Below are 17,641 nucleotides of genomic sequence, written 5' to 3' on the forward strand. Positions count from 1 at the left end.
ATCTATATCAAAAAACTATTTCACATGCTGATACAATTAACATTTTCACTGGTTTTAAAATTCTCTGTAGATATCAGTATCACATCAAATACTGTTTATCAGATATTTAGAATGATGATATTTATAACCATACTTATTTGCCATATGCAAAATCATATTAATATATCCAAACCCTAGTATTTATAATGGATATATATTTACTAAAAAATATTTTTGAAATGTTTAGTAAAAAATAAAAATATATTTTTGGAATGTTTTCCCTTCTTCATGTCATTCTGCTGTCTGTGTTCTTCAAAGGTAACTTTGAATCTGAAAATTTTGTTCTTGGGAACAATATCCAGATGTAACAATGAGTCCTTGATAAAACTGAGAGTACCTGCACTGATAATATATAATGCCTTTTTTCTCAAGAACATGATGATGAAAGTATAATTTCATATCCTTTCTCCATCTTGAATCATCTGGACATTATGTGTTAATGACAGATTGAACTGATCTAAGTTTACTAAAGTGAAAGTGAAAATTGCTCAGTCTTGTCAAACTCTTTGCAACCTGGTGGACTGTAGCCTACCAGGCTCCTCTGTCCATGGAATTCTACAGGCAAGAATACTGGGGTGGGTTGCCATTCCCTTCTCCAGGGGATCTTCCAGACCCAGGGATTGAACCTGGCTCACCTGCTTTGCAGGCAAATTCTTTACAGTCTGAGCCACCAGGTGTACTGTGCCCTTCTTTCTTTCAAAGGTATTTGAGAATTGTCTGTGAAGCACTCTGCTGTTAAGAGGACCCCTCATAGTTTGTTAAGTCATTTACATCATTATTTCAATTATATACCACTCAGAGATGGTCTTATGTGATTTTCTCTTTTTATTACAATTGGTCTAATAAATATGCCCTTGGGAAGAAAGGAACAATGAAATAATCAGTCCAACTACCAAGAAGTATAAGGCTTAATTCATTTTTAGTTTATAGAAATGCAAGTGATTTCTGTGTATTGATTTTGTATCCTGCAACTTTGCTAAATTTACTGATTAGCTCTAGTAATTTTCTGATACTATCTTTATGGTTTTCTGTGTATAGTATCACGTCATCTGCAAACAGTGAGAGCTTTACTTCTTCTTTCCTGATCTGGATTCCTTTTATTTCTTTTACTTCTCTGATTCCTGTAACTAGGACTTTCAGAACTACATTAAATAACAGTGGTTAAAGTAGACACCCTTGTCTTGTTCCTAATCTTTGGGGGAATGCTTTCAGTTTTTCACCATTGAGAATAAAGTTTGCTGTAGACTTATCACATAGGGCCTTTACTATGTTGAGGTAGGTTCTTTCTATGCCCATTTTTTGAAGAGTTTTAATCAAAAATGGGTGCTGAATTTTGTCAAAGGCTTTTTCTGCATCTATTGAGATCATCATATGGTTTTTATCTTTCAATTTGTTAATATGGTATATCACATTGATTTGTATATATTGAAGAATCCTTGCACCCTGGAATAAACCCAACTGGGTCATGGTGTATGAACTTTTTGATGTGCTGCTGAATTCTGTTTGCTAAAATTTTGTTGAGGATTTTTGCATCTACGTTCATCAGTGATATTGGCCTGTAGTTTTCTTGTTTTGTGTTGTCTTTGTCTGGTTTTGGTATCAGGGTGATAGTGGCCTCATAGAAAGAGTTTGGAAGTATTCAATGTAAGTTTTCACTGTTAGTATTTAGAATGAAGCATTTTACAAGTTTAAGACAAATAATCAAAGGATTATACTATTTCTTAAAACTGTATAAAGGGCATTACTATAGTCAATACAGAACAAAAGACACTAAAGTTTTCAAACTCCAGCTCTTTCTTCACAAATATTGTAAAATACCTAATATTTTAAATGATTTCAGAGAGTGAATATGAGTGTTTTCTGTCAAGGATATAGTTCCTCTTTTTAAAATTAAAATTTATGTTCATTATTTTAAGAATCACAACTTATAAAAAAGTTTTCAAATAAGGAAAACAGATTAGATGTAAAAATATTGCAAGATACTAATTAAAGCTTACATTTTTATTGCAGATATTTTCATAATAAATAGACAAATAGAGAAAAGCCATTTCCCCCTAATTTTTTCACTGTAATTTACTGCTTTCTCTAATATTTACTACATTTAACTTCCTCCAATTCCAAAATACACATCTACATTTATAAGCAAGATAGACATTTGTTTGTACAATACAATGAAGAGAATCCCCTCCCCTCAAAGCACATTTTCCCCTTGTTGTAGCACATCAGGAGAAGTAATAAATCATGTTAAGATGCTATTCCTTTCATTTTTCTACCCTCAGGTTCTATTTAAAAATTAAAATCTCCTAATCCTTAGCCTGGTACACAATGCTTTCTGCAGTAAGTCTCATCATAATAAATTCCCTTATGTCTCTACTTTCCCAAACTTACAGTTCACTTCCCTTACCTCCATTTATTAAAATTCGACTTAGTCTTTCATATATAGCTAAAATGCTCATCACAACTTGCACTATTCTCATATTCCTAAATTACTACACCACTCCACAAAAGCTTACAGTTTTAATTTTATAACCCTCCTTCTTATATATGATTTTAAAAATTATACAAAGTTAGAAATTAATTATTGCAAGACCACATACAGGGATAGAAATTATGTTTTATTATAGACTTTTGTGTTTCTTTGAATTAGGGACATATATCTTTCAGGATGGAAAGCTATGAGAGATGAAGATACTACAGGCTTACTAATGAGATTATGCTAAAAGACAGAAACAAAGAGGAGTGTAGATGGCTAAAAAGAAGGCAAATGCCGCTAAAGGACATGATTTGGCAGAATCTGTAAGGAGACAATGGTTAAAGAGCCTTGTAAATAATAGGAACCCAGGCTCTAAGACTTCTCCAGAGTCCAGTGATATTTTAGGATTCCAGGATAGTAGCTACATGAAGTACCTCAGAAGTTGGATGCTAAGCACCATAGCAACCAGCATTAGTAACAATTTCTATGTGCAGACCTGGTTTCAGAAACCAGTGCACACTGGGACATACCAGTGAACTCAAAGGAATAAAAAGTAGTAGGTTTTTCCTGAATGTTGTCCTTTTTTAGGGTTTTCTAGAACCTCGGTTGAGAGTTGAGAGTAGGTAAGAAGAAGGAATGACTGCTATTTGACTACAAAAATGGGAACCTAAGAGTCAGATTAAATAAATTTTTTTAAAAAGTGTATTTCACAGACAAGTTTGTAAATAACGGTTTTGCTTGCTACTTAGGTATTATGTATCTTTGGATCAATCACAATGTCAAGCACCATAAGCATAACAGGTGACTATTTGTTGATGTCATTAAAATAATGTGGATCTTGAAAGAAAGTAAGAAGGGAGAAAAAAGACAAATCAAAATTAAATGATGTATAAAATATTAAGCAAAATTTATAAGAAATTACATGTTAATTTATAAACTATCCCAATAAAAGATAAACTTTTCCAGATGGATTTTAGAAAATAAAGTTTACATTGTTTTCAATAGACAAATCTTAAATACAAGTATACAGAGAGCTGAAAATAAAAGGATTGAGAAAGTTATACCATACCAAAAAAAAAAAAAGCAGCTGCAGCAAGAGTAACATCAAAGCATATCTTAAGGAAAAAGTATTCCTAAGAGAGGCATTATGTAATGGTACAATTATCAATCTATTAGGAAAAAAATATAACAATTCTAGTTTTGTAGGCACCTAATAACATATCCTGAAAATATATATAACAAATAGTGACAAATCACGGGTGGGGATTTTAATATACCTCTCTTAATCACTGATGAAGTAATCAGATGAAAAATCAAGGGAAAAAACCCAGAATATTTGAAAAATGAAGTTAATAAACCCAATAAACAACATATGTTGAACACATACCAAACTATGACAAGATAAACATTCTTTTAAAGAACAATTACCAAAATTGATTACATACTACACCATAAAGCAAACAGTTAATGTTAAAGACTGAAATTATTCAAAGTGAATACTCCTACAAGACGGTTATTATGCTCAATTTCAATGTTTTACAAAATCCTAGAAAATCCCTAAAGTTTGAAAATTTAACAATATATTCCTAAAAAATCCACAGGTAAATGAAAGTACAATAATATATTATAACACCACATTAAAAATTATCTATGTATCCTTCTGAAGAGATGACGAGAAACAAATGAAACTTAAAGGAAAAGTTTCCTATTAAGGAGAACTTAAGTAGGAAAATGGAGAAGGCAGTGGCACCCCACTCCAGTACTCTTGCCTGGAAAATCCCATGGACAGAGGAGGCTGGTAGGCTGCGGTCCATGGGGCCGCTAAGAGTCGGATACTACTGAGCGACTTCACTTTCACTTTTCACTTTCATGCATTGGAGAAGGAAATGGCAACCCACTCCAGTGTTCTTGCCTGGAGAATCCCAGGGACGGGGGAGCCTGGTGGGCTGCCGTCTATGGGATCACACAGGGTCGGACACGACTGAAGTGACTTAGCAGCAGTAAGTAGGGAAAAAAAATAATGGAAAAGAAAAGAAATATACAGCCTAAAAAGTAAACAAACAAAAAGTTTACTGTTTGAAAGACTAGTAGATTGATAGCACATCAGCAAATCTGACCAAGAACAATAAAAGGAAAAGGAACAAATTACCAATATAAGGGAAAAGAGGACATGACTACACACTCAATAGACATTAAATAGACAATAAGATGCTATTATGAACAAATTTAGTGCAAATTTTTTTTCAAAATTGGAGAAATATTCAAATTCCAAGAAGAATCCAACCTAACAAACCTGACACAAGAAAACATAAAATTTTGAATAGTTTTAAATGTAGTACAGAAACTGAAAATGTAATTCAGCACCTACAAAGAAATTGCCAACCCTGGTAACATAAATGGTGAATACTTCTAAACATGTACAGGAAAAAAATACCAATAATATACACATTCTTTCAAGCAACAGAAAATGAGGAAGAATTTATGAAGCCAGAGAAGGGCTGAAATAAAAGCTCAACAAGGATATTACAAAAAAGGAAAATAAAAGACATCAAATAAAGAAAGAAGTAAAATTTCCTAATATTTTGTATGAACCCAGCAGCAGAATATGGATAACAAAAGCAAATAAGTTGTTACAAAAAGAAAGAAAACTCTTCTCCCTTCTCTCTCTCTCAGGAATACAGATGCAAAAATTCTACACATATTAACAAACTGAATCCAGAGACAGATAAAATGATAATGCATCATGAGATACTTGGGTTTATTAAAGGAATGCAAGATAACTTTAACATTTAAAATCAATACAATTTACCAATTAGAACAAGACTATATATCATATATTTTTATCCACATACACAGAAAAAAACTGATATAATTCAAATCCATTCATGATTAAAACTTTTCATTCAACCAGGAATTAAATAGAACTTTCGGAATCTCCAAAAGTAGCATAAAAATCTTATGAAAATATCAAGAAATATAAATGTAATATAAATATAAATAATCCAAAAGAAAAATGAGCAGGAAATCTGACTATATTCTCCATAAAAGAAGATATCTAAATAGTCAATTAACCTAAGAAAAGGCTATTAGAGAAATGTAAATTAAAGCCACAGTGAGGTAATACTACACACCCACCTGAATGAGTGAGTGAAAAGAACTAAAAATACCAAATATAAAGTAAGCATATAGGAAAACTCAAACCCTCATTCACTGCTGTAAGAAGTATACACTTGGATAGTTTGGGGAAACTGTAACACAATGTCTACAGCAATTGAATATATGTACAGCCTCTTACCTACCTACTCTATTATTAGGTATATCCAGAGCAAAAATGAACACATGTGATTACCAAAAGGCATGTTCAATAAGCACTCTCGGGAACAGTCAAAATCTGAAAGCAAACTGTCAATCAATTGTAGGCTTTTTTAATTAAATAAACAATTTAATTCCCCAAACTAGTGATTTTAACTAAATACCTTCACATTATAACCTTCTTAGAAGGCTGCTAATAAACAATAGAGTATCAAAATTTGTAAATAGTTTAAATCACACTTTAAAGCCAAGATAAGCAATTCCTTTGTATAGTTATTACCTCTGACCAAAGCATAAAACTCACTTAGACAAATAGCTTTCATAACCAACCTAAAAATAAGATATATTGGTGTATATTTATAGAAATAAATTGCATATGGCAATGAAAATGATAAACAACTTCAATTATATGCAACAATATTTATGAGTCATACAACATAGTGGTAAGGGAAAAAGTCACATATTATATATGTGATACAATATATAAATACATTGTGTAATCTCGTTTCTACAAAATTCATATATGTGTGAGTATTCCATTTATATGAAATTAAAAATAAGTGAAAGTATTCGGTCATATGTTATCTTGACAGTGGGAATAATTACTGGAAGAGAGCAGAAGAGAGGCTGGAAAGATGCAGATGATATTTTATTTCTTGATGTGGATGTTAGGTACATGCTGTGGTTTCTTACTCAAAATTGATCCATGAGTACATTTAAAATTTACACATGTTTCTATATGAATTCTATACATCAGTAAAAAGTCTATATAAAGATGTAGAGTTCTAGATTTATGGACACAGCGGAGGAAGGGGAAGGTAGGACGAATTGAGAGAGTAGCACTGAAATATATATATTACCATGTGTAAAACAGATAGCTAACAGGAAGTTGCTATACAATGCAGGGAGTTTAGCCAGGAGCTCTGTAACAACCTAGAGGGGTGGGATGGGGTAGGAGATGGGAGGGAGGTTCAGGAAGGAGGGGACATATGTATACCTGTCGCTGATTCATGTTTATGTATGGCAGAAACCGACACAACATTTTAAAGCAATTATCCTCGAATTAAAAATAATAATGTAGAGTTTTGCTTCTTAGAATAATTGGGTAGCTTATATCAAACTAACTCTCCTGTCAGTAATAATTCTAAATTCTGGAAAAATATTTTAATACAAAACTATTCAAAGACACCAGAGAACAAACTCAGGCAGAAATTCGCAATATGAGCCTTGAAATAAAAGAAAGAAAGTGAAAGTCACTCAGCCGTGTCCAACTCTTTGTGACCCCAAGGAGTATAGTTCATGGAATTCTCCAGGCCAGAATACTTGAGTGGGTAGCCTATCCCTTCTCCAGGGGATCTTCCCAACCCAGGGATCGAACTGGGGTCTTCTGCGTTGCAGGAGGATTCTTACCAGCTGAGCTACAGGGAAGCCCAAGAAAAGGATCTATTTAACCAGTTTTCTCTTAATGGCCTTCCCCATAAGGTTCACTGCAGAGAAATTACAGATCAGCAAAATACCTCAGTCTTACAAGGCTGAGAAGCCAGAGATCAGAATTCAGAATTGTGAGAGCAGCTGTGATTGCACAGAAATCCTGGAATGGAGGGAACCAGGGAAGGAGGAGACGAAAAACTTACACTTAATGGTCCCCAAAATTCTTGCCTAAAATTATAAACTGCAGAGAGAAAAACAAGAAGAAACCTAGCAGAAAGCCACAGTCGAAAGGCTAAACGGTCTGCAAGATTTCAGCAATGCCCTGATGTATAGGAAACGGAGTTTGGAGTTTAAATCTTATTAGTTATAGGTTTTGGCCAAATTTTGAACTCTGTCTAGAGTTCAGAACTTAGACATAAGAACCACAAATTAGACTAAGGATTATAACTTAGAACTATGCAAAGGATCAAAATAGAACAAAAATAAAAATGAAACACATCTTCCATTGATATTAAGTGATACTTTAGTAATTTCACTGTCTGCTAAAATAAAACACAATATTCTTCAAAATTCAGTCTCTAAAGTATATTAAACACAATGTCCAGTAATCTACTACTACAAAACATTAGTAGATATATAGAACATACAGAATGTGATCCCTAGGCAAAGAAAGAAAGAAAAATATTAATAAGCCCACATAAGACTAAGATGTTGGAATTAGTATACTTTAAAATAAATACTATATAGAGCTGGATGGCTGGATGGCATCACTGACTCAATGGACATGAGTTTGGGTAAACTCTGGGAGTTGGTGATGGACAGGGAGGCCTGGCGTGCTGTGATTCATGGGGTCGCAAAGAGTCAGACACGACTAAGCGACTGAACTGATAGATAGCTTAAAGAATTTATAGTATTATACATATAGATATAAATTATATATTATATGACATATGTATTTATATCCACATATGCGTATATATAATATAATCCTATAAATTCTTTAATATATCGACATACACCTACACATGGGCTTCACAGGTGGCTCAGTGGTAAAGAATCTGCCTGCCAATGCAGAAGATGCAGGTTCCATCCCTGGGTAGGGAAGATCCCCTGGAGAAGGAAAGGGCAACGTGCTCCAGTATCTTTGCCTGGGAAATCCCATGGACAGAGGAGCCTGGTGGGCTACAGTCCAAGGGGCTGCAAAGACTCTGACATGACTTAGAGACTAAGCAAGCACACATCTGCCCACACACATTTGTTTGTACATACATACACACATATAATAAAACAAAGGGAACAGGAAAGATACAGTAACTTCTAAGAAAACCAAATATAAAACTTAAAATGAAAAATGTAATGTATTTAATAAGATAATTCACAGAATTTTTTTTTCTGGAAAATTGAACACTGTAGAACGAAATATCAGTTAACTTGAAGATAGGTAAATAAAAATAATCAAAACTGAGGAAGAGAGGAAAAAATTATAAAACAACAACATAGACTCAGTAACCTATGAAAAACCGTCAGAAGATTTTATATATGTAATCCCCATCCAGAAAGGAGAGCAGGGAGGCAACTGGGTACAGAACTGAAAGAAATATTGACCCCACTGCCCCCAAATAGTTGGAATCCTGAAAGACTTTAATTATAAGGTCATGTCTCTTTTCTCTTATACCTTTCAACAGTATCGTTTTAGTTCTAGCTCTATGATTTGTTTGCATTCACTTTTCCATGAAGACTTGTGGTCATGAAGGTGAATAAAACTATAGTAGATATAATGCTTTCTTCTTTAAAGAGTAAAAGAGGTTTAACATTTGAGACATCAAAGAGAAGAATCTGGTTATTATGAGAGAAAAATAAGAATGAAGTACCAAATTAAAGAAAACTCTGATTGGATCTTTATGGTTCAAATTGTGATGAGAATAAGATGTTAATAATGTTAATAATGTTATTTGTTAAAAGATATTATTTCTCAAGAAATAAATAAGTAAAGGAAGATTTTTACCTTAAGATACTATAAAACTTTAAATAAATAAAAGTAAAGAATATAACAATAAAATGTAAATATCAAAATATATTTTCCAATCTCTTTATGTTTCAAGAAAGTTATGAATAGTTTCTCATCAATGAATCAAAAATAAAATGATGTGAATATGTGAGCTATTTTGCCAACCTCATTTCTCTATTGATGCATTTTAATTATTTGAGCTTGTAGCTTCAGTCTTGCTGACATATTTTTAAAGATGCTTAGTTAATCACTCTTTGAAATATCTACTGCTCTCTTCCCCATTCTTTGGTGTTATCAAAACAACAATGTCTGTGAAGGGAGTGGGCAACAGTAGCCTGAAGAAAAAGTGTTGTAAGAAATGTTAATTCCTCATCATTAAAGTTTTGACTCCTGACAGCCTAATTTCATTAGAATTTTGAACAACAAGCATGTAACCATTGCTATAAATTTTCTAAAACACAACATTCTTATTTTGCAACATGCAGGGATACCGGTATAAAAGGTCATCTATTTCAAATACTTTCACCAATCATTTGTGAAATCACTTAAAGCTTACAATCAAAGTTGTCTGGACAGCATCTCAAAAACATTTTTTCAGACTATTTAAACTAACTACAAATGCACGACACAATTATTTTTAGAAGAGCTTTCAGATTTTTAAAAATATATTATTAAATGATAAATTACTAATATCTTCTTAATGAGATACTGCTTTGAATAATCTGAATCTACAAATTTAAAATAGAAAATCATCAGAGGAAAGAACAGAATCCCAACATTACCATTTATTCACTTTAAAGAACAACAAATGTCCAGGTACATTTAATAAATTAATAGCTTCAGAATCCTATTCATAAGCTTCAGAGATTGAATTACCAAAACTTTTATTATGTGGATGTAGGGAATAAATAAGGTGTTATTATACATTTTTGATGGCTAGTTATTCATACATATGTGCATGCGTGCTCAGTCACTTTAGTTGTGTCAGATTCCATGTGACCCTATGGACTATAGCCTGCCAGGCTCCTCTGTCCATATGATTCTCCAGGCAAGAACACTGGAGCAAGTTGCCATGCCCTCCTCCAGAGCATCTTCCCAACCCAAGAATCGAACCCATCTCTCCTGTGTCTCCTGCATTACAGGCAGATTCTTTATCCACTGAGCCACCTGGGAAGCCCATTCATACATGTATGTTCCCTCAAATAAGTTAATCATATGATCCTTGACAATTTAAACATACTTGTAAATAATTTCCATATAAACCTTTCCATGGAGAAAAAAACCTAAAGGAGGTTCTATTCATCAATAAAATCTTAAAATAATTAATATACTTACTTACTAACACCCTAACTTGAACCTGTCATTGATGAGCAACATATACTTAGCCAATGGTAATATCTTTAACTTTCTGACTACCCCTGAGTATTATCTCCTAATCTTCCTTTAACACACCATTTTTACCAATCTTTATGCCTACACATTGCTAATAAATTATAATAAAATTTTAATGTAAAACACCAAATTCAGTCATATATTCAAATATTGAAAATTAATTTTATTAGAAGTTAATTGATAGTGGCGAGACTCATACAGTACAACATGGAGTTATTATTTCACCCAGGGGTTAATTTAATATTATTAATGATTACTTAACAGAAGAGCCATTGTAAGGATGGAAAATATTAATATCTGCAAAATTGATTAAATTAATTTCAAGAATATCCATGATTTATACAGATAACTAGAAAGTCCTCTATTATCATACCTCACATATACTATTCTTAGCTAGGGAGGGAAAAAATGAAAATTATTCATAGATTTAAGAGTTTCAGATACTAAGAGTCATCAAACCTACTCTTTATTACAATAACAACTAGAGAAGGGGCCAGTGCTGCAAGAAAGGGCAATAGAAGCTAGCATTAATAGCCTATAAACCTAATCTACAGGAATTAGTACAAAATGAATTATACTAGCAACCTTCATGTAGTAACTCATCAACATACATTGTGATTTAGAGACAATGTACTGAGTAGATTATAGGGTTAGAAAGAGCAGACACTCTAAATTTAGTCAACATAAATTTCATGATAATGTAGTTACAACAAACAATGTTGTGATGACAACTGCAAATAAAGATGTGTCGGTGTTCACTCTGGGGGGAATTGAAAAAAGTGAGTGCTGTAAAATTAGTGTTAAATTAATCCCCTCCAAGGGTAAGAGGTTGTATCTAATGGAAATAAAATTCCAGTAATTAGATTATTTTAAAAAGAAGTTAATACACATCTCTATGCTTTCCTATGACTAATTATTCCATAAAGTCAATGCTTTGCTCTAATTCTCTATTCAACAAACAACCTTCTGATATGTAATTTAGCCCTCTATTCATCAAAAAGGCTGTGATTCATTTATACAAGTTATTTGTTATATGGTCAAGTATCTTTACCATGATTGATGTCATGATGACATAGCATTTATGCTTATAAATTTGTACTTCTGAAATTTAGTTAATCTCAATCAGTTCTCCATTACTTGACAAAAAAGTTGCTAAACGTGAAACTCGATGGCTCCATGAATACTATCCAAAGCCAAAAGCATCCACTTCACCTATCACAAAGATTCATCAGAAAAAAGCAAATAAACCTGAGCTGCAAGATCAACAAACCAACAATGCCATTTTCCATCTTCAATGTGGAAAATATTTCTAAGTTTCCTTTAAGATTCTCTGAATAATCTATTTTATAGTTTGGACTATGCAAAATTCAGGATAAAATGCAAACGCTGATAACAACAACAATAATATCAGTTTATACTCCTGACATTAACTCTTAGAACTGTCCTGTGACGTATTATTTCCATTTTCTAAGTGAAGAAAGTGAAACAGAGAGAGATGACCTACCTCAAGTCATACAATAGTTAAACGAGAGAATTAAAACTTAAAGTTTATCTGAGTAATGTTCATAGACGTGGTTTCAACCACTATGCTATACTTTTATCCTACATATTCCTAAAAAATTTGGCTTAATGAAGGTAGAAATCATAATTTCAGATATCTACAGCTACATGACCAAATTCTACTACATTAACTATTTCATGTCAATATTTTAGATTCTAAGAGGCAAAGTTAAAACACTGTGAAGTTTTAACCCAGTGAAGCAGTGTGTCATACTGCGATACGTGAATACGACATACATTCAGTTAAGTGTATCAGTTTAAAAGCTTTAAGAACAGCCGTGAAAACACTAATAGATACCTGCTAATACCCATAATGGTATCCTTAAATTCTCTGTCATATATATCATTCAAGATGTTTCAATTAATTTATGAAAAATTTTACTGAAAACTTACTTTGCAACCTCCGTGTTGGGCTCTCTCCATGGAGTTGTCGTCGTGGCATATATGGTGAAGGATGGGGAAGTGGCAATGAAGAAACATCGTGAGTCTGAAGTTTGTACCAATGTGGCTCATCATCTAATAATGCTGTTTCTAATTCAATTAAAATCTACAAAGCCAAGAGACAAAGAATTGTCATATGACAATAATATAGAATTTCTCTTAAATAATTTCATTATAATAGTAATATTGTTAGGTCAAAAGCAAGGTTATGCAATAGAATTGCCCATATGCTTGACACTAGTTAAATATATAAATATTTATAACTTATTGATGTAATAGCTTTATATACCTAAGACATTTATTTTGTAGATTTTCGAACTACTGGAAGCTGTAGGCAGACCCACTACTGCTGCTGCTAAGTCACATCAGTCGTGTCCGACTCTGTGCGACCTTGTAGTCGGCAGCCCACCAGGCACCCCCGTCCCTGGGATTCTCCAGGCAAGAACACTGGAGTGGGTTGCCAGTGCCTTCTCCAAGACCCTCTACTAGAGGCTGTTAAATATGACATTGATGAGATGTTTGGATGGCATCACCGACTCAATGGACATGAGTTTGGGTAAACTCCAGGGGTTGGTGATGGACAGGGAGGCCTGACATGCTGCAGTCCATGGGGTTGCAAAGAGTAGGTTGACTAAGCGACTGAACTGAACTGAAAGAGAACTTATTACTAAATGTCGGTAATTATAACTAATATATGTATACTGTTTTACAGTTTAAAAAGCATTTCACTTACATTCATTAGCTTAACCTTTACAAATTCTGAAATGGGGATATAAAAACAAATTAGAAATGCTTACTGTGTGTTAAGAACCATGTCATACATTATCTTAATTCTTGGGTAAAAACTACCAGGTTGGTCTTATTAGTCAACTTTTTACAGATAAGCATACGAAGGTTGAAAAAGATTAAAAAACTTGTTTAAGTCTGCATTGCTGGTAAGTGAAAGAGATGCAATATAAATCAAAGACTGTCTTACTTAGAACTTTGTTTAATGTATCATGATACTAAGGATTCAAACAGGAAAGAAAAAAAGAATGGATTTTTAAGTGGCTCAGCAGTAAAGAATCTGCCTGCAATGCAGGAGATGCATGAGACATGGGTTCAATCCCTTGGTTGGGAAGATTCCCTTGGAATAGGAAATGGAACCTGCTCCAGAATTCTTGCCTGGAAAATTCCATGGACAGAGGAGCCTGGCAGGCTACCAGTCTATGGAGTTGCAAAGAGTCGGACACAACTAAGCACCCAACCACATCACATCATCACATATTATAACATGAATATGTAATACATTTGAAAAGGAAATCAGTCCATAGAAATAAATGATTCTTTTTATTATCTTTCAAAGTCATGCAAATACAACAAGGTCTGTGTCTAAGGATATGAGAACTGTTAAATAATAATAAATCGCTATATAGCTATGGGAGGTAAAAACGTAAAACAACTAAGGTATTCTTCATTCTTCCTAAACTGTCCCTAGTCATTTTCAAAATTATAGGCATGTGTTTTAAATGGTTACACACACACACACACACACACACACACACACACACACACACACACATTTAATCCTCACTCTAGCCCTTCTCACTCTACTGAAGAGGAAACTAAAGCGCAAATATATTAAATAACTCGCTCAAGTACCAAAGTCAGGAAGTAGCAGTGTCAGGAATGCACAACCAGGGAGCAGAAGCTAGTCTCTGATTCTAGCAATTATGTTCCCCTTCTTTCCAACTCTTTGATTCCTTAGCTAACAACACTCAGTTCAATATTTCTATGGATTGTTGTTTTACCCATGATATTACCATTTAATTCACTCAGGAAAATCAACCATGCTGAAAAAAGCTGAAAGCAGTTATCTTAGTATGTTAATGGTGGGAGAATTGCCTCTCATCTGTTCCCTTCAATTCATCCTTTACCTTTCAGACAGAAATATTTTCTCAAGTATAAAGGAAATCAAGTCATGCTCTTTCCAACCTGTCATTTGTTCCCATTATCTACAGGATAAAATCCAGCCTCTTAATATGATACATGAATGGATACAATCAGACGTCAGTTTAGCTTTCAAGTCTAATTTCTTACCACGTTCCTTTCAAATTTCAATGCAGTTGTCCAAGAACCCCATAACTCTAGTATCCTGTATTCCCTCTGACTTTGCTAAATTCTAGTTTCTTTGTGGAGCCTTCCCTGAACCACCTACTTCCCCTTCCCTGCACAGCAATTTTGTACTCCTACTGCACTTTCCCATAGAACATCTGTCATGCTACGTTATAATTGTTCATTCTCTTATATGTATTCTAGTGGATTATAAATTCTTTAAAGAGAGGAATATACCTTGTCTGCCTTTGAAACCTCAGTCCCTAAATTTATCCATGGATAAATGATTGAATTACTATTGGTACAACTGGTTTAGTAAACTAAAACAATATACAAATACTATAAAAGCATCAATAAGTTTTTTTCTTAAAACAGCAGCTAAATTCATTCTGTTAAATTATGTTTACTTTCTCAGGTATTCAAAATATAATATTTTACTGATAGTCATATAAGCAAAAGTATTCCAGATAACATGAATAGTCTAAGCTTTAAAATAGTTCCAGATACCTCTCCTAAAAATTCACTTTCTTCCTCTCGAACTCGAGCTTGATCCCAAAGGGTAATCTCCAGCATCCGTTCCCGAAACTCTCTTCGGTGGACTGGAGAATAAATGAATGTTTGGTTCCATTTGGGTTCCAAAGTTTTCTTCACTGTTTTAGTTCTTCTCTTGTTTTTGTCACTAAGAAGAAAACAAGAATATATGAACTTACATAAACCTTCATTTTAACTTTTTCCCTAAAATGTATTAATTTAAAATTTTGCAGGAAAGAAGTGAAGTTTTCCTATAAATTTGTCATATATTAAAAATATTGTAATCTTCAAAATTACTATTGAAATGTATAAGGCACATCATTATGTAACTTTGATTTAATAACAGACTATTACAATAAATATGAAAATTTTCCATGATAGATAATTAAAAACAGTCTTTCACAAATTCTAAATAAAACCAGACTAAAGAATCTTTAGCTCTCATTTTTTTTTTAACACAGTGCCCTACTAGAAACCTTTAAAATGGAAATCAACCTATTGGCTACATACACTATTACTTTTAATATTTATACATATGCAAATTCTATACACAGTATTTGCAACCAATATACTATTCACTTAAACTACAGAAATTCTTTGTACAATAAATCTAATAAATTGTTATGCTCATGTCTTTATATCCATGCAGTTAAGCAATGAGCAATTGTAATTACATATTCTCAAATTATTTTCTTATATATACACACTTGCTCATTTGACATTTATAGGTCTTTATAAACATAGTAAAATTATTTCTGTGTGAGGTAGCCGCTATAGTCTGGGCTGGAAATGCAAGTTGGCCATCCTGATGGACAGAACTTCCAGTTCAGAGGCTTTCGTACTTTTTTCTGCTGCATATTTCCATCAAATTAATGTTTTTGATTATGCATTCCATTATACACACATATATTTATAAATTATATGCATGTATTACTATACTGTTATACTAATATATTGCATTCATTGGTAAATATACAAAAATAGGAATAAAAAATAGATGAAAATAAAAATATAAACATTTCTTTCTGAACTCCAATAAATTGTTTGATACATTCCCTGGGTACATCCATTCTTTTTGGAGATCACTACTCTAGGTTATTAGGGAGGATCAATGGCTGAATAGGAACAAAGAAAATCATCAAAGAAAGTAATGTTAAGCTATCAGAAGAGGCTATTTGAAGTGAGATGTGGCAATGAACAGAAAGTAGAACTGTATTAACTTCTTCAAATTCTCTCAGCACAGCACACTTATAAGAGTTTTGGGAAACAGGAAGCAGTTTGAACTAAGAAGGGATGGACTGCCTCTAAATGAGGGAGTCTTTGTGACTCCTCCTAGCTGAAAGCAGAGCTTGCTGTTTAATACAAGGGCTTCCCATGGTGTGAGTGGTAAAGAATCCTCCTGCCAATGAAGGAGATGCAAGAGATTTGACTTAATGAATCAAAAGCATGTATTTAATGTGGCCATTTAAAAGCAATGTGTCTTTATTAATTTCTATGGTTTCCCTAGGAAAATAACTTTGGAAACCCATGTAGGAAATCTTATCTCCATTCAAATTTATGAAAAAGAAGTGGCACTGTAAATTAGAACAACTAAATAATAGAGAAATAATGACAAGGACTATGATTTATGACTGTTACTTCCTCCTTCCAAAACTTTAACAAATATTTGTAAAGCATCTACTTCATATTCTATCCATAAAAGAATGAATTATGACACCCTGTCAGAGATAAAAATTCCTTCCACCAACATCAGAAAGAAAATATTTAGATGGAACCTTGCCATCTAATCCAAGAATGGTTTATAGTGCTTCCTATGACCTGTGGCTTTTCTTCCAAAAAAACAAATAACTCGAACTAAAAGCACAGTCCTTTATTCATGTGTAAAAACTTACGTCAACAGAATAAAGAAGGTTGAGATGATAAAGTAGCTATGTGAGTTAACCAGAGAATTCTGTTTTCCACTATGGATAAAATCCTGACACAATTCTATTAATAAAGTGAGCAGCAAACTTGCCTAAATATTCTTCAAATTCCTGATATCTGACAAGAAAACTCAGCTGAGAGATAATCTGAGAAAAAATTTCAAAACTTTCTCAATTTTTTGCTGTTGAGAAAAGATAAAAATTCTATATTGGGGAATACAAAGGAGTCTTTAAAAGAACTTTCTCATCCATCTGAGCTCTGTCTGCTCAGAAAGTGGGGAGAGGCATGAAAAATAAACTAAAACTAAACAGTCAACAAAAAAACAAATAATCTGAGAGACTTTTATCATCTTCAAAAACAAGAATTTTTCTTCAGAGCTCTGAATAAACAGAAACTTGTTGAAGTGAAGTGAAAGTCGTGTCTGACTCTTGCAACCT

The 17,641-nt window shown here is 33.1% G+C and overlaps 1 protein-coding gene across 29 annotated transcripts in view; it reads right to left on the bottom strand.

The window, feature by feature from the left end:
• The window catches only part of RIMS2 (regulating synaptic membrane exocytosis 2), a 609,863-nt gene that overhangs the window by 254,862 nt on the left and 337,360 nt on the right, over positions 1 to 17,641 (bottom strand). For all 29 annotated transcript variants that reach the window (XM_070802800.1, XM_070802803.1, XM_070802799.1 and 26 more), the window contains 2 exons: positions 15,258 to 15,429; positions 12,609 to 12,762 (listed from right to left, as the gene is read on the bottom strand). In XM_070802800.1, coding sequence (XP_070658901.1) covers positions 12,609 to 12,762; positions 15,258 to 15,429 — 326 coding nt within the window. The remainder of the gene's footprint in view (positions 1 to 12,608; positions 12,763 to 15,257; positions 15,430 to 17,641) is intronic.

The sequence above is a fragment of the Bos indicus genome, chromosome 14, assembly GCF_029378745.1.
Source record: "Bos indicus isolate NIAB-ARS_2022 breed Sahiwal x Tharparkar chromosome 14, NIAB-ARS_B.indTharparkar_mat_pri_1.0, whole genome shotgun sequence".
NCBI classification, from domain to species: Eukaryota; Metazoa; Chordata; class Mammalia; order Artiodactyla; family Bovidae; genus Bos; species Bos indicus.